This window comes from Rhincodon typus, chromosome 4, assembly GCF_021869965.1.
Source record: "Rhincodon typus isolate 14 chromosome 4, sRhiTyp1.1, whole genome shotgun sequence".
Taxonomy (NCBI): domain Eukaryota; kingdom Metazoa; phylum Chordata; class Chondrichthyes; order Orectolobiformes; family Rhincodontidae; genus Rhincodon; species Rhincodon typus.
This window is the reverse complement of record NC_063335.1, coordinates 106,812,386-106,836,126: the sequence shown is the minus strand read 5'-3', so window position 1 is coordinate 106,836,126 and position 23,741 is coordinate 106,812,386. Positions and strand designations below refer to the sequence as shown.

The following is a 23,741-nucleotide window of genomic DNA, read 5'->3' as shown; positions in this document are numbered from 1 at the left end:
GCATGTAAAATTCAAGTGCAGAAGTTTAGGTGACATGGATAGAGAACCTTGTTGTCCAGGTAGAAATGCACTGTTTCAGAAGTACAGCATCTCAGTTTTTACTGTTTTTTGACCAAGTAACAGAAATATAGAAACTGAGCAGGAGGAGGCCATTCAGCCCCTTGAGCATGCGCTGCCACTCAATAGGATCATGGCTGATTCTCGATCTCAATGCCATATTCTTGCTTTCTCTCCATAACCGTTGTCGCAAAGAGCCCAACTTCGCCCTTAACACCAATTCCAACTCTACTTTGCTCTGAAGATATACATACTGTGTAGAAAGGTTTTCCAAACGTCACTGTGTTGCTTATTTTGCCATTCACCTCAAATTTATGTCCTTTAGTTCTGGATTCTCTCTGTCCGGATCCCTCATGATTTGGAATACTTCTAACAGATGTCTTCTTAATCTTAAGAGTCATAGAGATGTACAGCATGGAAAGACCCTTCTATCCAACTCATCCATGCTGACCAGATAGCCTAAACTAATCTAGTCCCATTTGCCAGCATTTGGCCCATACCCATTTAAACCCTTCCCTTTCATATACCCATCCAGATGCCTTTTAAATGTTGTAATTGTACCAGCCTCCAACACTTCCTCTAGCAGTTCAATCCTGACATGCACCACCCTCTGTGTGAAAAAGTTGACTCTCAGGTCCCTTTTAAATCTTTCCCCTCTCACCTTAAACCAATGCCCTCTAGTTTTGGACTCCCCTATCCTGGGGAAAAGACCTTGACTTTTCACTCTATCCATGCCCCTCAAGATTTTACAAATCTCTATAAGGTCACCCCTCAGCCTCTGATTTTCCAGAGAAAGTAGCACCAGCCTATTCAGCTTCTTCCTATAGCTCAAACCCTCCAACCTTGGCAATATCCTTGTAAGTCTTTTGTGAATCCTTTCAAGTTTAACAACATCTTTCCTATAGGAAGGAGACCAGAATTGAACGCAGTATTCCAATTGAACGCAGTATTCCAATTGAACGCAGTATTCCAATTGAACTGACCAATAAAGGCAAGTGTACCAAACGTCTTTTTCATACCTTGTCTACCTGAGACTCCACGTTCAAGGAACTATGAACTTGCACTCCAAGGTCACTTTGTTCGGCAACACACCTCAGGACCTCACCATTAAGTGTATAAGTCCTGCATGATTTGCCCTATCAAAATGTAGCACCTCACATTTGTCTAGATTAAACTCCATCTGCCACTGCTTGGCCCATCTGATCAATGTCCCGTTGTACTATGAGGTAACCTTCATCCAATACACCACCAATTTTAGTGTCATCTGCAAGTTTACTATCCATACCTCCTATATACACCTCCAAATCATTTATATAAATTACAATAGACAATGGACCCAACACCTATTCCTGCGGTACACCGCTGGTCACAGGGCCCCAGTGTGAAAAGCGACCTTCCATCACCACCTTCTGTCTGAATGAATCTGTTCGGGAATGCGATCTGGGGCAGGTAATACTTGAACTCAAACCTTCAGATTCATGATGTAGGTGAAGAAACTAGATGTAATGTTTAACACCTTGAGCCTGCCCTGCCATTCAGTAAGATCATGGCTGATCTGATTGTAACCTCAAATCCACATTCCCACCCACATCTGGTAACCTTTCACCCACTTGCTTGAGAAAAATCTAACAATGTCTGCCTTAAAAATACTCACAGACCCTGCTTCCACCCCCCTCTTCAAGAGGAGAGTTCCAAAAACCCACAGAAAAAGTTAATTCACCTCACTCTCTGTTTTAACAGAGTGAAAACTGATTTTTAAACAGTGACCCAAAGTTCTATCTTCTGCCGTAAGAGGAACCATCCTTTCCAAACCTACCCTGTTAAGATCTCTCAGGATCTTTATATATATATCAATCAAGTCATTGTTTACTCTTTTAAATTCCATTGGATATAAACCTAACCTGTTCAACCTGCCCTCACAAGTTAACCCACCCATTTGCTGTATTAGTCTTGCAAATCTTGTGTGAACTACCTCCAAAGCATTGGCATCATTCCTTAATCAAGATGACCAACACCATACATAGTATTGAAGAAAATTCATTGCAGACATGCAAGACAGCAAATAAATGCTCTATGTTCACCTAGAGTCACTCTCACCACATGCCTTAATTTGCAGAAACAATCAAGTACAATCAGACTAAAATGATGACTTTTGGCAAATTGGGAGTTCTTTTTATTTGTGTGATTGATAAGACCCATTTCAGGTTTTAAATTGATCAGAATATTTAGACTGTGCACAGAATGTTGGTGCACAGTCTCCTACCTGAGAGGATCGCTTTGACGCTATAACTGGGTTGAAGGAGTAACTGGCCGCTGAAATTTTTTGGAAAGATGGAGAAATGTTCTTTGAGTGCTGGGACACCTGTCACTGGCTTTACAATACGGCTGCGGCCCACCGCAATCTTCCATGTGAGTATTTGATCAAGTGTGTAGTAATTGTCATCGTGACATTCCTGGAACACCCCTCTGCAATTCATTGGTAGATGTACAACTGGATGTTTTTTCCTCTGAATGAGCTGACATTTCAGCATCTTCCCATGGACTCCTTCTTCAATTCCAAGTAATGCTAATTCTTCACCTTTCCTAAGAACGTTGCCATCAGCCAAGGAAATTTTCACCTTGTTTTGGAATCGTGGCTGTTCTTCTCTCTTAGCCCCTAGCTTCACACAGTTTACAAGATTGCCCACAGTCTCATAGGTACCTGGATCTGGAATGAGCAGAAATTCCCCTGAAATGGAAAACAAAACCATTAAAGTAAACTAATGTTGTTTAAATTTACTTTAACAAGCTTCATGAAAGAGATAATACTTCATTTGTGCAAAGAAAATAATGGTTTTAAAAGTCACACCGAAAAATAAGGTTTCACACCGAAAAGACTAGTCCTGCTCTCTTGTGTCATACATCAGTGTCATTGACAAGGCCAGCTTTTACTGCCCAACCCTAGCTGTCCTGGGGAAAGTAGTTGATAAGCCTTCAGCTTGAATCTCTGCAAGTGTTCATGGAGAGAGTGCTCCCTTTGTGCCTTTGGGATAGGAGTCGATGAGATAACGAAGGGATGGCTGTTTATTTTCCAAGTCAGAGTGTTGTGGGACTTGGAGGGGGGCTTGTGGGTTTGGGAGGTGGTGATGACGGTGGATTAACAAGTTACTGCAGTGCAACCTGTGATTAACACCAACCAGTGCCAGCTTGCAACTATGTTTAAGGTGGGAGACAGGATGTCCATCAGATAGACTGCTTTGTACTGGAAGCCTCTAGAGAAGGCATTGGCAGATGAAGGCTTGTAGGAATCTACTGGCCCAAAGGAAACCTCTGATCTGGCCCATACTTCCACAGAGAAGTGAGCACAGTAAATGAACAAAGCATGTTTTAAGTACAAAATAACAAACTAAAATAAACACCCAACAAACACTCTGAATGCTGTAGTATTCAGGATTGTAGCCCCGAATGGTGGTACAGGATGAATCATTGTTGCTAAGAGGCCCAGACGTGTTCTTATAATGCAGGGTTTGAGCAGAGTTCATGCACTTCACTTCCTCCCAACCCCTGTCCCTCTTGTGCAAGGATATCCTCTCTGCCTCATTTCTGAAACTACGGCCTTCCCAGAAGACTGCGAGATTAGGGGAGGAGCAGGAGCCATGTTAAGATGGTGGGCAAGTCATTTTATGCTCGTGAATATTATATATCAGCAGCAATGCCTGCCTCTGGAAGAGGTCACGCTTGGATCTTGGACTGAGCCTACAGGGTTCTAAGAATGCTTATGGCTCAAGTGTAAGCAGTACATAAAGGTTTGTGTTGAACTGCGTGAGGAAGAGTTGCCTCAGTATGATCTTGCTACCTGGAGGTTTACCTTGCTTGGTCAGATTTTCCTGTCAGCAGCAGAAGACAAACCCCTGGGGACTGGAGAGGATGGAGGGGGAAGCCAGAAGCAGCAAACCACTTGCTGGTTTTAGTCATCTTCATGGATGGAGGGGAGTCTGAAAACCCTTCAGCCAGGGGTTAAGTGTGTGGAAGGAGATCCACTGTGCAAGAACACCTAGTGTCCTGACAGTCTAGACTACAGAGCACAGCACGCAGAATGATTAGTTAGAGCGATGCTGCTCAATGACTAATGTGGAAACAAATGAACTTTCTCACTCCTGTAGAGCACAAGAGAAAGGTTCTAAGAATGTTCTCCCTCCCCACTTCTGTAGATAATGTGCATAGTTAATAAAGGTTGCTGTACAGTTGTATGAAGACAGACTCAATTTTCTTGGCATGATCACACTGCACCATGCAGGTACTATCAGGCTTGTCAGTAAATTTACCATGTACAGCTTACCTGAAGAAGGGGACTGTACACATGAAAGATCACAGAGTGTGACATTGGGTCAATGTGCATTCAGGACTATGCACACAGTTACTGCAGTTTTGACTTGCCTTGTGGCGTACCAAATGTGTACTTTGTAATTTCAAACCTTTGATGTGTTCTTGAGTTACAGTTATTTCTAAAAAGTCAAGTTAGCTGTTCTACAGTTTAGTTTCTCCACCTTCTTCATTACCTGACCTGCAAGTGCTGTTTCTTGCTGGGGTGTACTGGTTGCTAGCAATCCATAGTCCCATCTCTGAGAAGCTGTTCTCTATACGTAGGTCTGCAGAGTGTATGTTGGCAAGTACTTTGGTACTGAAGTCAGCCCTTGTCCTATCAAGACCACGTGAAGATGTCTGTACAGGTGCAACCTCCATTCATTTCTACGCTGCCTCCCTAATATATTCACCAAAGCATTAGCTGTTGTCTTAATTATGTCTATTAATTAACAGAAGTTCACCTCACCAGAAAAACTATATATCTACAATTTGTTCAGAATCATCAGATCATTACCATGCAGAAGCAGGTCATTTGGCCCATCCAAATGGTTATCTCATCCAGTGCATTTCTCCTACTTTATCCCCATAACTCTGCAGATTCTTTCTTTTCATGATTTTGAAGACTTAAATCGGATGTTCTTGCTCTACTCACCTCTCCGAGGAAAACAAATCCCAATTTCTCCAATCTGTCTTCATAATTGAAATTCTTCATCCCCAAAATCATTCTCATAAACCCATTCTGCTCCCTCTCTAATGCATAAATAAGGACCAAACACCGGACTGTGCTGGAGAAACCCAGCAGATCTGGCTGAGAGAAGGACCAAGTGACTGTTTCAAGTCCAGTGACCTGTCATCAGAACTAAATAAGAACATTGTTCAATTAAACAAGTCATGTGAAACATGGCAACTCCATCAAACCCAAGAATAGAAAGAACCTGTCATCCCACACGAGATTCTGTCTGAGTCATAGTGCAATATTGCAACTGATACTTTCCATGAACAAGGACATGATTACATTCTACTGACTGACTACTTCACTACATTCCCTTTCGCAACAAAGATACCGATTGACACATTGACTCCCATATTTTTCCTATTTGGTGTCTTTCAGCCAATTCTGCTCGGCAACAGTCCGCAATACACTTGTGCACCCTTCCAAGTCGTGTAGAGAGTGGAGTATTCTCAGTAACCTCAGTTTCATAGAACCATAGGGGTAGCTCAGTGGTTCAGTGGTTAGCACTGCAGCCTCACAGCACCGGGGATCCGGGTTCGATTCTACCCTTGGGCGACTGTCTGTGTGGAGTTTGCACATTCTCCCCATGTCTGCTTGGGTTTCCTCCGGGTGCTCTGGTTTCCTCCCACAATCCAAAGATGTGCAGGTTAGGTGGACTGGCCATGCTAAATTGCCCCTAGTGTTCAGGGATGTGTAGATTAGGTGGGTTATAGGGGATGGGTCTGGGTGGGATGCTCCAAGAGTCAATGTGGACTTGTTGGGCCAAAGGCCCTCTGTTTCCACACTGTAGGGATTCTATGATACACTGTATAGAAAATCTAATACAGTCAAAGGTAAAGTGACAGGCCAAGATTTTCAAATAGGTACAGGTATGCCAAATCTGTGTGCTACCCCTCTAGGCAATTGTTTAGTCTCACCAGCAGCTGTCCTGGTTAGGAGATAGGTCCTCGCAGTTATTAATACTCAACCATATGCAGCACAACTCTTGTTGGAATGAGAGGAGAAAATGGAACAAGCGCACGATTGATGAGCATAGAGAACACTATTCCACCTCAAACTAGGACAAAGCATAAGAGTGCAAGATTTTTGTACAAACCCATGTGTTTGTGTAAAAAATACTACGTCATTATGTCCAATCTAGGTTATATGACACAGGAAGGAACACTGGTCAAATCCGCTGAAGAAATACGTGAAGTATCCAATATATGAGCAATCAACCAGCTGTCACACATGTTTTCAAACTTCTGTATCTTCTGCCCAATGGAAGAGGTGGAAGAGAGGATAATCAGGTTGGTAGACGTCTTTGATTCTGTTTGCTGCTTTCCCAAGCCAGGGGAACTATAGACAGAATCAATGGATGAGGCTGGTTTACATGATTTCTTGTGGTCTCAGGAAGAGGAATTAATATACCAAGCTGTGATGCATCTGGATAGGATGCTTTCTATGGTGCATCTGTGAAAATTGGTAAGAATCATTGTGGACATGCAAATTTCTTCAGCCTTCTATTAAAGTCTACCATATCATACATTCACCCAACCATTACCTAAATGAGTAGAATCAATGTAACTATATGCATTCTTGTACATGTTATTGAAAAAAGGTTCCCTTCTTTAAAGGGAAAAGGAGGGTTGTTGTATCATTGCATAGACCAGACAGGTGGTACATCTTGAAGGCAGTTACAAGGCATTGTGATTTGGGATATTCCAGTGTAAAGTTACTCACCATGCTATCAGCTATTCTCTATGTGCAATGGAGTCAGTATATTGGGTTTAGTCAGTCAGTTATGTGTATGTGATGCGCAACATTAAGCACAGAACCTGCATGGTGTGAAAATCTTGTGATATTATCCCAATGTAAGTAATGATGTTATTAAAGTTAAAGACATCTGTCTCATCAAGAAACTGGTCTTTGTGGTATATGTTATGTGAGCTATCATATAATGGATCACCTCAGCGTTCAGATCATATCAAACTGGCTTTGTGTTTGACCCAAGAAATCATGTCACGTTCTGTCAACTTTTTACTTTATAAGTTCCCTTCAGCATAATATTGATGATATTGGGGATAAGAAACTTTTTCTTCCTTTCATGGGATGTGTGTGTTGTTAAGCAAACTGTTATTGCCCATCCTTATTCGCCTTCGAGAAGGTGATGGGAAGATGTCTTCTTGAACCATTGCAGTCTATGTACTGTAGGCAGAGCCACATGCCTTAAACGAGGGAGTATCAGGATTTTGACCCCGTGAGAGTAAAGGAACTGCAATATATTTCCAAGGCAGGATAATGAGTGGCTTGGAGAGCAACTTGTTGGTGGTGATGTTTCCAAGTATGGTGTTCACTTAGCTCTCTATTACTTGCTGCTCCTGCTGTTTGGCACACATAAGTCCTGTTTGGTAGCTTTACCAGGTTGACACCTTATTTTTAACTTCAGATTAGTGAGGAGATGAGCAAACTTGGCTTAAAAACGAAAAGTGCTGGAGAAACTCAGCAGATCTCGCAGCATCTGTGGCGTGAGAAACAGAGTGATAGTTTCAAGTCTTATATGACTCGAAGTTTTTATTTCAGATTTCCAGCATCTATAGTACTAAGAGAGGAGTAGGAGTTGTTTTCTTTAGAGTAATGAGTTAAAGGGTAAATCTAATAGACGTCCATTAAATCTTGGCAATTGTTTAAATATGGGTAAATCAGGAGGAAATGTGTCTGTTGGCAGCATGGACAGTACCCAGAGGACACAGATTTACAGGAGGTGTCATGTTATGCAAGAACAAATCTGGTGGAGAGAATTGCAACAGCTGCGAGGGCATCTCACTCCTCAGCATCTCTGGAAATACCTTTCCTAGAGACATTTTAATAAACTTGACCAGCCAGTAGGAGATTCTGAGCAGCACAGTTTGGCTTCAAAGCAAGTAGATTCACACTGGCCATGATATCAGACACAAAACCAGTGCAGTGAACACCACACAGCAGACAGCACTCTACTTTGCTTTTGTACATTTCACAAAATACATTGCGCACCATGAGTTGGATGGGCTTTTATTGGATACTGGGAAAAATTGGCTGACCCACCCCCCAAGCTTCACCAAGTCATACCATTCTTCCATGACAACATACGCGGCATAAATTAGTTCAATGGCCCAATATCTGTTGGTTTGGAAATCTAGCATTGTGTGAAACAGAGTTCTAATTTCAAATTAGCAGTGCCTTTCAGATCCTGTACTACTTTTGTGTGTTATTTTCGTTATTTGGGAGGGGCTTGAGCCATGACCCCTCAAACTGGAGGTCAAGGCCCCAAGTATGAGGAAATTTGAATTTCCTCTTCAGCCCAACCAATTCTGTGCAGTGTGTAAGCTTTGAAAGCCATCAAAAAAAAAATGACTCACTAGGGAGTTTGTGAGTATTGGGGAAAGCCTGCTAAAGTGGTAAACCATTTCAGCAGGTCAGTGTTAAATGTTTTGATGATTTGAAATATCACTCTTTGCTGCTGTATTGTAATGTAGATGTATTTTGAACATAATAAATTAAAAGGCTCTGTTCTGAGATGATTTGTTGAGCATTACAATGTGCAGTACTGTTTAAATATAAAGTGCGCGAGAGTGCTTTTTCCATCGAAAAATATATTTCAAAATTGTAGGAAAGTGTATTGACCAGCAATCTACTGTAAAATGAAAAAGACACCAATGTGTAGCTAAAAACAAGTAAGGTGTTTTCCAGTTTTAGTGTAATCAATGGACTTCATTGTTTACATTTCCATGGGTTTGTGTGATAGCTAGGGTTATTATAGAACCTTTGGCCAATTTTAAAAAAATTCCAGAACCACTTATCTCAGCAGGATGCTGTGTTTGCAGCTTCAAGAGGCTACTAAAGGTTTATTTGTTCTTCATGTGGTAAATGATTGAGTGTTTGTTTCTTTTTTACAACAGATTAACCAGTTGAGTGGATTTACATTTTTTAATGGCTTTTATGAATATGAGTTTTTTTTATCAATATGAAATATGTTTGAATGCACTAAAGGATTGTCAGATGCATATGTTAAAATGCTCATGTCAAAGATGTGGCTCTGGACGTCTGTGCACAGCAGATATTGGCTGAGTGACTATGGAGGATACATCGTGGGCATGAGAATATGATAGGGTACTGTGGGTCCGTGGTGATATGATGGCACTGAAAAGGGGTATCGGGAGAGGCATGAGTCTTAGTGTATGGAGGATCCTTGGAGTTTGAGGAATGTGGATGGAGGATGGGCTTTGATGGGGGTAGTGAAGGTAGTAAGAGTAGGATTTAGGAAGAATAAGCATAATATGGAGATCAGGGCCACTGTCAGGACTATCCCACCTCTACACGCATGCTCCACCTGCCTTGCCCTACAGCTCACAAACCACAATCCCTTCTCATGTGTCTCGGAGCCAATAATATAGCAAGAAGATGGTTCTGAGATGGGCTTGGACTTTGTAAGTTGGAAATGGGGCTGATCTATGTTTCCAAGCACAAGGTGAAAATTCAGGCTGATGTTGTCAAACACATATCTTAATGTTGCCTTTCTGTCTTCACCAACGTGACCTGATTGGCTGACTAGCTCCGGTTTTTATGTTTTTTTGGACTCAAACCATATAGAGTCATAGAGTCATGCAGCACAGAAACAGACCCTTCAGTCCATTGACCCTGACCCAAGTTTACAGTAAGAAAAGCAAGAATAAAAAAGGAAGTAAGGCCTAGTTCCTTGAATTGATGATTGCTGAAGCAACATTGTCAGAAAACAGAATGTCAAGTTCCATATGTAGGTTGATGACATTTTCCAGCACCTCTTCCATCCCGTCTACTATCTCTAAATGCTCATTCAATATTTACAGAAATCTGAAGCCATTGTTCTTGGTCCCCACCAGAAACTTGTCTACAAGTGTCTTTTTTAAATTCATCCACAGGATGAATTCACATTACTGGCCAAGACAGCATTTGTTGCCCATCCCTAACTGAGTTAAGTGTCTGTGGATCGAGTCACAAGTTAGACAAGACTGGGGAAGAATGACAGTTTCCTTCCCTAAAGCACATTAGTGAACCAGATGAATTTCTCTTGACAATTAATAATAGTGTCACAGTCATCATGTAATGCTTAATTCTAGATCTTATTGAATTCCAATTCCACGATCTACTATGGCGGGAATCCAACCTGGGTCTCCAGAACACAACCTGGGTCTCTGGATTAATAATCTAATTATAATACCACAAGGCCACTTGGCCATTGGCCCCTTTGCTCCCCAACCCCCCAATCTGAGTCTGAGGCTGAAGCAGATCATTCACCTCCTTGAAATTGCATTTCACACTGAGACAAGTTTCCAAACACATATCTATGCCATCACTAGGATTTCTACATGACTTTCATTTCCTAATTCTGACCCTGCCTCAACTCATCAGTTGCTGAAATCCTGATATATAGCTTTGTTGCCTTTCTGTACTTAAACATTACAACATAGTCCTGGCTGCCCATTCAGATTCTACCTTCCATAAAAGCTCAAACTTATCCAAAGCTTGGCTGCCTGTATCCTATTCCCCAGTTCACCCATTAACCAGCTGCTCACTGACCTAGATTAGTTTCCAGTTGAGCTATAGTTCAATTTTAAAATTCTCAACCTTGCTTTTTAGTCCCTCATTTTACTGTCGTCCCATCCTTCCCCATCAGCCCTATGGCTGTACACTCTTCCAATTCTGATCTATTGTGCACCATTCATTTTAATTGTTTCACCATTAATGTGCCTTCAGCTGCGGAGGCCCTAAGCTCTGGCGTTCAATCTTAGATCTCTCTTGCCTCATCATCATTCTTTCCTTTTTGAGGTATTCCCTAAAACCTATCACTCTAACCATGGTTTCAGCTGAAATAACGCCACGAAGGTGGGTATCCTGTCACCAAGTCACCCCTTTCTAACACGTGGATAGTGCATGACACTGACCGAGCTAGCTCAGAGGTGGCTTCTAGAGTGAGCAGAACCCCTTACAGTCCTATTTATATCTGTCAGCCAGGACTCCCTAATTGGAGCCAGGCTCCATGTGCAAACTCCAAACAGAGTCGCCCAAGGCTGAAATCAAACCCGGGTCCCTGGCGCTGTCAAGCAGCAGTGCTAACCGCTGAGCCACCATGTGCTGTGTTGCTGTGCTCTGTTTTAGTTGGTCCTATTTTTAATTAAACTACCAATACAGTGAACAAAGTAATTTTCTTTGGAACGTCTGTTTCATATAGCAATGGTCAGGTGTATCTGGTATTAATAGATCATGTTAAAAGTGTTGTGGCAATCTAAAGTATTTTTTAACAGTGACAACACAGTGTGGAGCTGGAGGTACACAGCTGGCCAGGCAGCATCAGAGGAGCAGGAAAGCTGACGTTTCAGGTTGGGACCCTTCTTCAGGAATGGGAAGGGGAAATAGAGCTGGGAAATAAGTAGAGAAAGTGGGACTGGGGAAGGTAGGTGAGATGGTGATAGGTGAGTGCAGGTAGCCAGTGGTGGGGATTGGTCATTGGGATGGGTAGGGCTGATAGGTGGGAGAGAAGATGGACAGGTTGTGTCAGGCCAAGGAGGTGGGGATGAGAAAGAGGCTTGGACATGGGATGAAGCCGGGAGAGGGCAAATTTTAAAATTGGTGAATTAAAACATAGCCTCATCCCATGACCAGCCCTCCCTCTCACCCCTGCCTCCTTGACTCTCTCTATTTATTTCTGAGCTCCTTTCCCCCTCCCCATTTCTGAAGAAGGGTCCCGACCCAAAACATCAACTTTCCTGTTCCTCTAATGCTGCCTGGCCTGCTGGGTTCCTCCAGCTCCACACTGTGTTATCTCTGACTCCAGCATCTGTCGTTCTTACTATTTGTTAACAGTGAAATTGTTGCAGAATTTCAGTAGGTGGCAGCAGAAGATTACAGGCTGGAGATTGTACAAAACCAGATATTGAGAGTCCAAGAAATGTGCACTGCATCTGTCTAACCAATCCTTATTAACAGTGCGATTAAGGAGAGAAAGGAAAATGTTGGGCTTTACGGTCCCTTATATATTACAAGCCACAGTGACTGCATTTTAAATTTAAAAAAGTACTTCTGTTCCTGAAGTCAGTAAGTATTCCCATACAGGAATTGCAGCAACCAATGTCCGCACAGTAAGGCCCCACAAACCAAATTAAGATCATGGCAAGATCATCTATGCCAACATCATCAATGGTTGAAATCCTAGTTAGAGTGCGACTCAACACCAAGGCATGATGAGGACTCAGGAGATAAACTCCAACTGGAGTGAGATATTTGCACTGAATGGCCCACTGTCACTTTTCCTTCCATCATATCTACATCAGAGATCTATAGTACCCCTCACAACTTCGGGAATTCCTAAAATTTGGTATTCGACCAAGTGTTCTTCAATAAAGTGTTACAGAGGATCTGTTATATCCACTTAGGAGAATATTAGGTCCTCAGTTTGACTTAACATGAGAAAAGATAGCACCTTCAACAGTGCAGTATTCCTTCAGTATTGCATTGGTGTGCTCAAGATTTTGTACTCAAGAATTGGTACATGAACCTACAGTCTTCTGACTCGAATGAAAATACTGCCGACTGAGCCACAGCTAATACTATCATTGTTATTAGATACGATTTTATAATCATATGTGGTATGGGAGCATCGCTGGCTGGTCAGCATTTATTGCCTGTCTGTAGTTGCCCTTGAGAAGGTGATGGTGTCCTGCCTTATTGCTGCGCTTCAAGTGCTGTGGGTTGACCCACAATGCCTTTAGGGAGGGAATTCCAGGATTTTGACCCAGCAACAGTGAAGGAACAGCAATATACTTCCACGTCAGGATGGTGAATGGCTTGGAGGAGAACTTGTAAGCGGTGGTGTTCCCATGTATCTGCTGCCCTTGTCCTTCTAAATGGAAGTGATTTGGAATTTGCTGTTTAACAATCTTTAGTGGATATTTGTGACGTAGTACCAATCAAGTGGGCTGCTTTGTCCTGTATGGGGTAAAGTGTCTTGAGTTTTATTGGAGCTGCATTCATCCAGAAAAGTAGGGAGAATTCCATCACAGTTCTGATTTGAGCCTTGTAGATGATGGACAAGCTTTGGGGAGTCAGGAGGTGAGTTACTTTCTGCAGGATTCCTAGTCTCTGACCTGCTCTTGTAACCACAATATTTATGTAACTAGATCAGTTCAGTTTCTGATCAGATAACCCCAAGGATGTTGATAGTGGGACATTCAGTGATAGTAACACCATTGAATGTCAAGGGGCAGTGGTTACATTGCCTCTTATTGGAGACTGTCATGACCTGGCACTTGTGCGATACGAAAGTTACTTGCTGTTTCACAGCCCAAGCCTGAATATTGTCCAGATCTTCTTGCATTTGAACATAGTCTGCTTCAGTATCTGAAGAGTTGTGAACAGTGCTGAACATTGTGAAATCATCAGCAAACATCCCCACCACTGTCCTTATGATGTACGCAAGGCTGTTCCTGAAGCTAAAGATGGTTCCTGAGAAACTCCTGTAGAGATGTCCTACAGATGAGATGATTGACCTCCAACAACCACGACCATCTTCCTACGTATGACTCCAACCACTGGAGAGTTTGCTCCCTGATGCCCATTGAAAACATTTTTCCTCGGGCTCCTTGACGCCACATCTGGTTGAATACAGCCTTGATATCAAGGGCTGTCACTCTCACCTCACCTCTGGAATTCAGCTCTTTTGTCCATGTTTGAACCAAGGCTGTAATGAGGTCAGGAGCTGAGTGGCCCTGGCAGAACCCAAACTGGATGTCAGTGAGCAAATTAAAACTCCTTGCACAGAACTTCACACTCTGGAAGTGCAGTTTGGCAATTCTATTTCATTTGTGCAAATCATGCAGACTGTTCTGGCCTCCTCAACCTTTTTGTAATACTGTCCTGTGTTCGTACAAAGCTCTGTGTTGACAAAGTCAATTCGTAAAAGCTCGCTCAGTAAGTGAGGTTTCGTATGGTTTCTGGGATGGTAAATACTCTCTATAAATCTAAGTTATTTATTTTTTCCGATATAATTGACATAAATCTTAATGGGTTTTCAGCTGATTTAAAAGAATGAACATGAACTCATCAACACAGCTAACACCAGAATTGTTCCACTTTTAATTATGTTTCATGAACAAGCACAATTGAGATATTTAGAAGAATGCAAATTTTAAAAATTGAAGCAAAACTGTGTGTGGTGCTGAGTAAATGTTTGACCAAAACTGGTTTTCTCTAAAAGGCATGTCTCAATATTTTACTTATTCCGCTTGGCAGGGCCTTTCATATTGGAGAAGCTGTACCCTGAGTGTAACCTTCAAAATGGATGAGTGCCATTTAAATCCTCAACATACACAAGTCTTTTCAGGAGGTAGAGCAAACACTGCTAATGGTTCTCTCTCTCAAAACAGCAAGTCTCATGTATGCTTGTGAAATAGTAATAATGCCAGCTATTAGCCCAGTGAATACCAGAATAACCTTACGTCACGTAAAAGTGGAAAGAATAATTCATTAGAATTTTGCACCTAAACTGCATTTTACTGCATTTGATCCACTATTTAATTGCTACACCATTTGGCAGAGAGTTAAACAACAATGTTAACTCTGGGTGGTGCAGTGCCAGGATAAATCCAGACTACTGATCAGCGGAATGGGGCGAGGGGTGGAATTGTTGTCATCTTTGCTTCTTTTTTACCGGATTCATTTTAAGATATAGCTGTCAGGGGGCTGTTCAATAAATTTGCTAATTAATTGCCTGGGTTGAAAGCAGGACCCTTTATGTGAATGAAACCAGCAGCAGTAAAAATGCCTTCTCAAATGATTATGAAGAAAAGCAAACAAATTACAGCGCCTGATTTATAACTTCAGAAGGAAATGTTGCCCTCTATCCCATTCATATGTGGTTGGAAATCACTATCAAACTTGATGAAACTGAGCCACATTTCCTTAATTGTCTCTTTTAAACCATGACATAACAACATGCTATAAAGTTCCTCATTTCTAATAGATCCTTCATGTTAATAGAGTGCAGAAGTAATGAGATCTGAAATACAGATACATCAAACTTTAAAGATGTGAGTGAATTTAGGCGGAGAAAAAAGCGAACACAATATGTGAATGTGGACCTGGCCCCCTCACTTTAGAGAATAGCTGTAAGAGGCCATTTGGCCCTTTGAGACTACTGCACCATTCAATGTCGAATCATAGAATTATGGAATTTTACAGTACAGTAGGATGCCATTCGACCCTCATGTCTATACTGGCTCCCAAAGGAGCTACGCAGCTAGTCCCATTATTAATGAGACTGGCAATACATTTCAGGTTTATTCATTTAATTTAATTTCTTCCCACTTCTGCAGTGGGATTGAGCTCCTTTCAATGCAGCACCAGTCAGGATCTCTGGATTACTAGTCCAGTGACATTACCATTGTGCTACTGTCCCCATTAGCATTGGGCAGCTTCTCAGACAATTGAAGGTTCAAAATGTTTGTGATTTTTATAGTAAGATTGTTACAGATGTGAGACTCGACAAGGCATTTAGCTCTTGATTTCAGGTAAAGTATAATCTGCTGGAATTGGGGATCTTGGTCATACTGAAGTTTACCCAGAGACAGGCTCAGGTGATTTGGTTATCATGAAGACAGAGACCCGGGTTGAAGCACATCAAAACTCAAGTACGAGCTTTTGCAGCTTGATCAAAAGAGGGCAACTGGTTTTGTTGGACATAGACCCTCGGACAGCCAGTGAGACTTGGAGTGGAAGACTGAAAACAGAGCCAAGTAGAGAGAGAGAGACTGCTTGTTAACCTCCAAGCAGAGTCTGGTGAGAGCAGGTTCCCTGCTTGATGATAATGGAATTTGGTAGAATTCTGGCAGAAAGGCTGCTGGAAGTCAGTGCAATAATACTCCAGAGATTCAGCGAAGGGACTTCTAAAGGGGGACACTTGACGAGTTGGTCTGTTGGAACAGGAAGAAGAGCCTGTTGAGGAGCTTGGATTTTAATCTACAAGGCTTTGTATCCACTGAGAATGTGGAATAATGAACACTGGTGTGGTTCAGTTGCGTGCAGAATGGTAGGAGCTGTGAACCAAAGTCTCTAAGATGAGATCCATGCTTTGCCAACCCACGTGGAGACAATTCACTGAGTGTTATTAGAACTTAAAGTCCAGCTCTTTGCAAAATTTGGAAACAACATTAACCTTGAAGGTGATGACAACTAAGCTGTTTATTCTCACCAGTCACATTTCATTCATAGAGTCATAGTCACAGAAGATTGATTTAACTTAACAAGTTGGCCAGCTATTGCAGATTGCATTAGGAAGCTGATTTTATTTTTGCAAAGAATTAGTTATCATTCTATTCATGATTATTGGACTGAATTTCAAGATTTTTGTCTTGCAGATCCATAATTAATGGAAACATAATTAATGGGAAAGTAATCTTCATGTATTAATTAATTAATTAATTATTAAGCCCTCACAAGCCCTCTGAACCTGTTTCACTTCTTTAAAATTTCTTTAAAAGCCTTTGCATGTGAATTCTGACCAGTGGCTGAAGGTGGGGTGGGGCAGGCAGTGAAGTTTTGGAAGTGTGGCCCCAAAGCTGTGCAAAAGGTACATTGAAGATTCACTAAAATGAGACCAGGAATGATAAGTTATGGGAATGATGATGCACTCCCAAAATTGGGGATTTTCCTACTCAAAATGAAACTAAGTTCCAAAGACTAGACAGCCAACTGTAAGTTTTGTCTTCCCTACCTGCGATTAAACAAATCCTAGACAACAAGGTGCAGGGCTGGATGAACACAGCAGGCCAAGCAGCATCATAGGAGCAGAGAGGCTGACGTTTCGGGCCTAGACCCTTCATCAGAAAAGGAAACAAATCCTTACTGTTTATATAGAAAAAGCGAGAGTTGGTGTGAATTTAATGAGCCAAATTGTTTTCTTTCTGTAATTTTTTTTGACAGATTCAGTAGAGAATACCCATATCAATACATTCCAATAAGATTCACTGCTGCAATTAATGTTTTTGAAGAACTACAATTATCATAAATCCACCTAATACTCGTAGCCAGCAACCATATCTGAGCCCCGGGGTTAACAATGACTCTTTATCTATCCACAAATTGGCAAAATTACTCTACTTTGCCTTTGAACATAGCATTTTATTTTAGTACCGTATTTAAACCACACTCTAATATGTGAACTCAGCAATAAATCAGGTCATTTAACAGTTAACAGATGGATTAATCTGTCACCATGTAAACATTAGTCTCAACTTTGCAATTTCTCTTAAACCTTACAGTAGCTTTACTCTTGCTGCTCAGAAATATCCCTTTACTATCTGCAACCTGCCAATCAGAATCAGCCTTCTTGAACGAAAAAGCAAACACTGACACATTCACATTTTAACACAATGTTTACCTCAGAACTGCCAATGTGTGGAATATGGCTCGTTCCAGGGTAAAACTATTGACATGTGCCCCAGTTTACAACTGCTGTACAGATAAAACATGGGATTTTATTTTCTCTAGCATCTATTCTCAGTATTAATTCTGAGTTGTGTGAGACTGAACAATGGACTCAAGATTCTTCTGCACTGAGGTGCAGTGAATATTTAATAGCTGGAACCTGCTTCCTATTGTCTGCTGAAGTGAAGAACATTCTGTGAAAGGAAATAGCTAAGTGAGGATGAGCAAGTTACCTCACTTTCAGTGCAGTCTCAGACTTCACTGACTCAGTACATATGAGCAATTTTAATCCAACTGTGGTTTTAATTTGAATTATACAAACTGCTGTAGAGAAAACCAAGCAATAGAAGAAGTAACTAATGAAGAAGTGGCATTTTGCTCTCTTAAAACTGATAGACTTAGGGAGAAACCACAGGGACGTGGGATGTGTAATTAGGAGATGGCAGTGGGCAGTGAATGGTAGTTGGGTTTACTGCATACGCAGCTTTAGAAGTTCATGAGCAACTGGAGGCACAGTTTTCCCTTCCGCTCTCTCAGAAGGAAGTTTTAATATACATGGCATTGTAAAAAAACATGAATAGAACAAAACTAGGAAATTCTAGAAGGCTGGGAAAAGGGTGTGCTACAGAGGCAGGAACAGCAAACAAGTGCATGGCCCTTCACACACAAAATAAACAGAAACTCAGCACAATTACATCAAACCATAAATAAATAAACAAAGACAACAGACTTTGATTGAAGTACTATACATGTGGAGGAAGCATTGGGTATGGAGGTTGCATGGGGAAGCGGGGAGAGAAGTGTGTGGAGCTAAGGACCTTTCTGTAATGAATAGATTGTGGCAATATCCCTGGAAGCAGACTTTCAAATGAGCCAGTTTCTAACACTTCAGCTCCTGCCTAAGATCTGTCTCAGGAAGCAGCAGCCCTACCCTGTCTCTCCTGGGGGCTTATACTAGCATGTGCATGTGAGTTTAGATAGGAGATGGGGACGTGGTATAGGAAAAATGATCAGACTTTCAATTCCTGACACCAGTATAAAAACATCCTGCCCCAAATTTCCAGTTGACTGACTAAGCAGTCGAAATAATGTTTAGTAACTTGCACTCAAAAATCTTTTATAAATTTGAACACATTTTAGCTTCCCTCTTAAGTCTTCTAGTTGCAGTGAATCAAGCAATAGTTTTTTATTTTCAAATCAATCTTCATAATTATCTCCTCACATCTCTGGTATTATCCTAAGCATTTCAGGAAATATTTTGCCACGAGTTCTCAGAAAGTAGCTGTACAGACACAAGCATTAACTGATGCCCAAAAGGCTATGCAGCACTGTTTGAGCAAATTGCTGAAGCTTTCATCAAATGATTGCTTATTTCCAACCACACTGTCTGCCCAGAAAGTTAACCAAATATTTTTTGTTGAATTCCAACATTATTTTTCTTATGAGTTTCTTGCTTGCAATAGTGTCGAGGAGATTTATCCTCACAAACAATCAGGAGCAGAAGTAGACCATTCGGCCCCTCAAACCTGCTCCACTATTCAGTAAGATCATGGCTGATCTGTTTGTGTTCCAGATTTGACTTTCCCCTGACTAATAAGAATCTATCTACCTTCACCTTAAAGATATTCAGTGATCCTGCCTTCACCATGTGAGACAGAGCTCCAAAGTCGCACAACCCTCTGAGAGAAAAATAGTTTCCCCTCATCTCTGCCCTAAAAGGGTGAACCCTGATTTTGAAACAACATCCCCGAGTTCTGAATTCACTCACAAAATTACCTATCCATGTACAACTTGTTAAGACCATTCAGGATCTCACACACTTCAATTAGTTAACCCCTCACTCTTCTAAAAACGAGCCCTTTAGTGTTAGGAGACTCCAGTACAATGCCCTAACTGTTCTGAATTATGATTATGTGTATCATTGTAATGAGTGTCCAGGATGTTTCAATAAACCATCTGTCTGTCTCTCTTCCTTCTGTTTTTTCATTTGCCTCTCCCCTCCCCTCCATCCATCACCACAAACAATACAGGAATTGAACCGATGCCGTTGGCATCACTGCTCATTGTAAGCCAGCATCTAGCTAACTGAGTTAATCAATCGCAAGTTCTAACTCAGTTCATGACTAAAATGCAACAAACAGGCACAATTTTGAAATGGAAATGGGCATAAGATTTTAAAACAAGCAGGCATGTTAGGGCTGGAATTTCAGAAAAAAAAACACACTAAATGCCAATTTTAATGCAATTACAATAATCCTTTGGTCCCTATTTATTCAGCAGTGTAAAGATTATGATAAATCATGCTGAGACTCACTAAACCCAATTTCCTGATCCCAAAGATCTATTAATTTTAATAGAACTTGGTGATCAACTTTTAACATTTAACCTTTAACAAAGTTAAATCTGATATGGAGTTTAATTACTGGGCTGGAAAAAAATACTTATCCCTCACAATAATTGAAGTACAGCTAATAAAATTTTCTGTTTCAGGTTCAGTTCATACTTATTATAGTTATACAAACAAGCGGGAAACCTGACTGAATGAGAGATGGACATGGTGCTGTTACACCTTCCAACGCTAGGACATTGACATTCTTTCTTCATGGCACAATGAGAAAGACACTCTAGACATTAATATAAATTGATCATGAAACTTTCTGGATGAAGTGTAGGTCCCAGAGTCAGGTTTTAACATTTCCCTGCTGTAGGCTTCGATGTGGAGCTTCAAAAGTCATTCTGTAGGGGCAGCAACTTTCTGAGCTGCACTGCATTATGACTTCTGGACTATCCTAATAATCAAATGTTGCCTCTACCGGTTCCAGGAAAACTACGCACTAATGTCAAAGCAGGGAGTATGCGGAAGAGTGAGGTTGAGAAGCATATCAGCCATGAACAAATTGCGGAGCAGACTTGATGCGTTGAATGGCCAAATTCTGCTCCTATATCTTATGGTCTTGTGTTTATAAGTCAGAAACCGAAATTGTGGAAGACATAAGGTTTGTTGCTATGACTTAACTAGAAATTAGAAATGTCTAAAGGTGTTGTGACAGGTATCAAAGTTGGTGGATGTCACTGCATTAAAGATGACTCATAATGCATTCCACCCAGCCTGTTGAGAGCGTCATACTTCTTTAAGCAGTGGCGTCTGTTAGCATTGTTGACAGTTCGGTAATGAGACTAATGCATTCCCTTCGCTGCTGAGCTAAATGGTCTCAGGTGTGGTCAATGTACTGTAAATAACATCAGAGCTATGGAAATATAGGAGGGAGGGGTGTAGTATCCCCAGTCTTCATTGTTTTCTGGTGATTCAGCTATCCTGTACAGTGGCAGCTTATTATTTCTTCACAGTGATAACAAGGAAGTAAATGTGGCTGAAATTTTTTTATTGCAAAAATATATTCCTCATTCATAAAAGTTGTCTCAATGTACAAACACAGGTATTAAAACAGTTCTGTGTAGCCTTTGCAGAGGAAAAATAAACAAACACATAGCATTTGACAGTCCTCACGACTTCCTGCAGTTGCAAACAATGGCATTTTCTTCTCATAAAGGATATTATTTACGTACATTTTGAAGCAACGGGAGGCCTGATAACTGAACAGACACCTGTTTTGCTTTGGCAGAAAAACCGTCGATGGTTTTTTTCTTCAGTTTAATTGATGTATTCTAAATGAACCCTCTCCACACTTTGTGAACACTATGTTGGATACAATTGTGATGGTCTCTTTGTCCAAATGATCGATCTGTTGGCATTTGCTGCATATTTTTATAAGTGGTTCACAGTCTCCTGGGTATTGGAGATTGTACCAATGTAATAAAGGCTATACCCAGCAGTATGCAAATTAGGGGAGAAAATAGTTCCTTCAATTTACGGAAACTGATTTGCATTTCTGAATGTTACCACTTGCCTACTAATGATATATGATTTATCAAGTTAATGATTAGACAATTGGCTTCAATGCAGAAATTTTGTGTTTATCAGGAGTGAAGGTGAATCTAAAGTCCACTTTGGTAGCAATAAATGAAAAATCCACTTCCTTTCAAATTTGACCATGCTGTGATCTCATACAGGTATAGATATACAGGTCTACAGCACAGAAAAAGATCCTTTGGCCCATTGAGTCTACACTAATCAAAAACAACAACTGAACTAATCTAATGCCATTCTTCAGCACTTGGCCCATAGCATTGTATGTCTCAGCATCAAAAGTATTCCTAAATACAGCTTAAATGTTATGAGGGTTTCTGTTTCTACTTTACATGTAGTGAGTTCCAGATTCCCACCATTCTCTGGGTGAAAAGTTTCCTCACTTCCTCTCTAAGCCTCCCAAACTTTACCTGAAATCTATGCCCCTGGTCATTCATCCCTCCATCTAGGGGAAAGGTTTCTTCCTGTCTACTCTACCTATGCCCTTCCTAATTTTATATGTCTCACTCATGTCCCCTTTCAGTCTCCTCTGCTGTAAGGAAAGAAACCCCAATCTGTTCAATCTCTCTTCATAACTGAAACTCTCTAAACGTGGCAACATCCTGGTAAATATCCTCTGCGCCTGCTCCAGTGCTATCACGTCCCTCCTATAATGTGGATTCCAAACTGCACATAATACTCCAACTGTAGCTTAACCAATGTTTTATAAACTTCCAGCATAACCTCCCTACTCTTAAACTCTGCATCTCAGCTAATAAAGGTAAGTATTCCACATGCCTTATTAACTACTCTATCTACTCGTTTCACTATCTTTGATCCTCAGTGCTTCCCAGGATCCTATTGCTCATCATGTATTCTCTTGCATGATGCGCTGGTACAATCAGTTATGAGGATATATTACTACAAGGAGTACTCTACAACTATATATTTCTATCATATCCGCGTTCAGATTTTGTTTTTATTTAGTTGAGTGAGGGAGGCAATATTAGATGTCATGACCCCGAAGAGGAATTCTACTAAAATAGGATTAACTCGGACTTGTCACACTTCATCTTAAATATTCAACATGGTGCTCAGTTATGAGTGGTGCACCACAAGGATCTGTTCTGGGTCCTCTTCTACTTGTGATTTTTGTAAATGATTTGGATGAAGGAGTGGAACGGTGGATTAGTGAGTTCGCGGGCGATACAAAGGTGGGTCAAGTTGTGGATAGTGCGGAGGGCTGTCCTAGGTTACAATGGGACATTGACAGGATGCAGAACTGGGCTGAGAAGTGGCAGATGGAGTTTAACCCTGAAAAGTGTGAGGTGATTCATTTTGGAAGGACAAACTTGAAAGCAGAATACAGGGTTAACGGAAAGATTCTTGGCCATGTGGAGGAGCAGAGGGATCTTGGGGTTCATGTCCACAGTTCCCTGAAAGCCGCCATCCAGGTGGATAGAGTTGTTAAGAAGGCATATGGTGTGTTAGCTTTCATTAATAGACGGATTGAGTTCAAGAGCCGTGAAGTTATGCTCCAGTTACACAAAAGCCTGGTTCGGCCACATCTAGAGTATAGATAGAGTGGACAGCCAGAGACTTTTTCCTTGGGTGGAGGTAGCTATTATGAGGGGGCATATTTTTAAAGTGAGTGGAGGTAGACATAGGGGAGACATCACAGGTAGGTTCTTTACTCAGAGAGTGGTTGGGGCGTGGAATGCAATGCTGGAGAGGGTAGTGGAGTCAGCCTCATTAGGGGCATTTAAGTGGCTATTAGATTGGCATATGAATGATAGTATAAGGTAGGGGTGGAGACTCGATAGACCTTAGGATTAGGATAAAAGTTCGGCACAACATCGTGGGCCGAAGGGCCTGTACTGTGCTATATTGTTCTATGTTCTATGTTCTATGTTCTAATCAATTTGTACTGGACTAGTTCAACATTGTGGTATGAAGTTGACAACTGTACATTTTACAATTGCTTCGGGGAAGTCAGTTTTCTACAATCAAAGTGAACTGTGTACAAATATGGCAATATTAAACAGTTAGTTACTGACAATAAAGCAGAAGAGAATAATCAATAGTGTTTAAAAAACGAAAGAACTGCAGATGCTGTAAAGCAGGAAACAAAACAGAAATTGCTGGAAAAGCTCAGCAGGTCTGGCAGCATCTGTGAAGGAAAAAACAGAGTTAATGTTTTGGGTCTGGTGATCCTTCCTCAGAACT

At 41.2% G+C, this 23,741-nt stretch overlaps 1 protein-coding gene across 1 annotated transcript in view; it reads right to left on the bottom strand.

Annotated features, from left to right (window-relative positions):
- Positions 1-1,585: 1,585 nt before the first annotated feature.
- Positions 1,586-23,741, bottom strand: part of LOC125483003 (protein THEMIS3-like) — a 29,937-nt gene continuing 7,781 nt past the window's right edge. Inside the window, exon 3 of the mRNA XM_048596253.1 lies at positions 1,586-2,785. Coding sequence (XP_048452210.1) covers positions 2,283-2,785 — 503 coding nt within the window. The 3' untranslated portion in view covers positions 1,586-2,282. The remainder of the gene's footprint in view (positions 2,786-23,741) is intronic.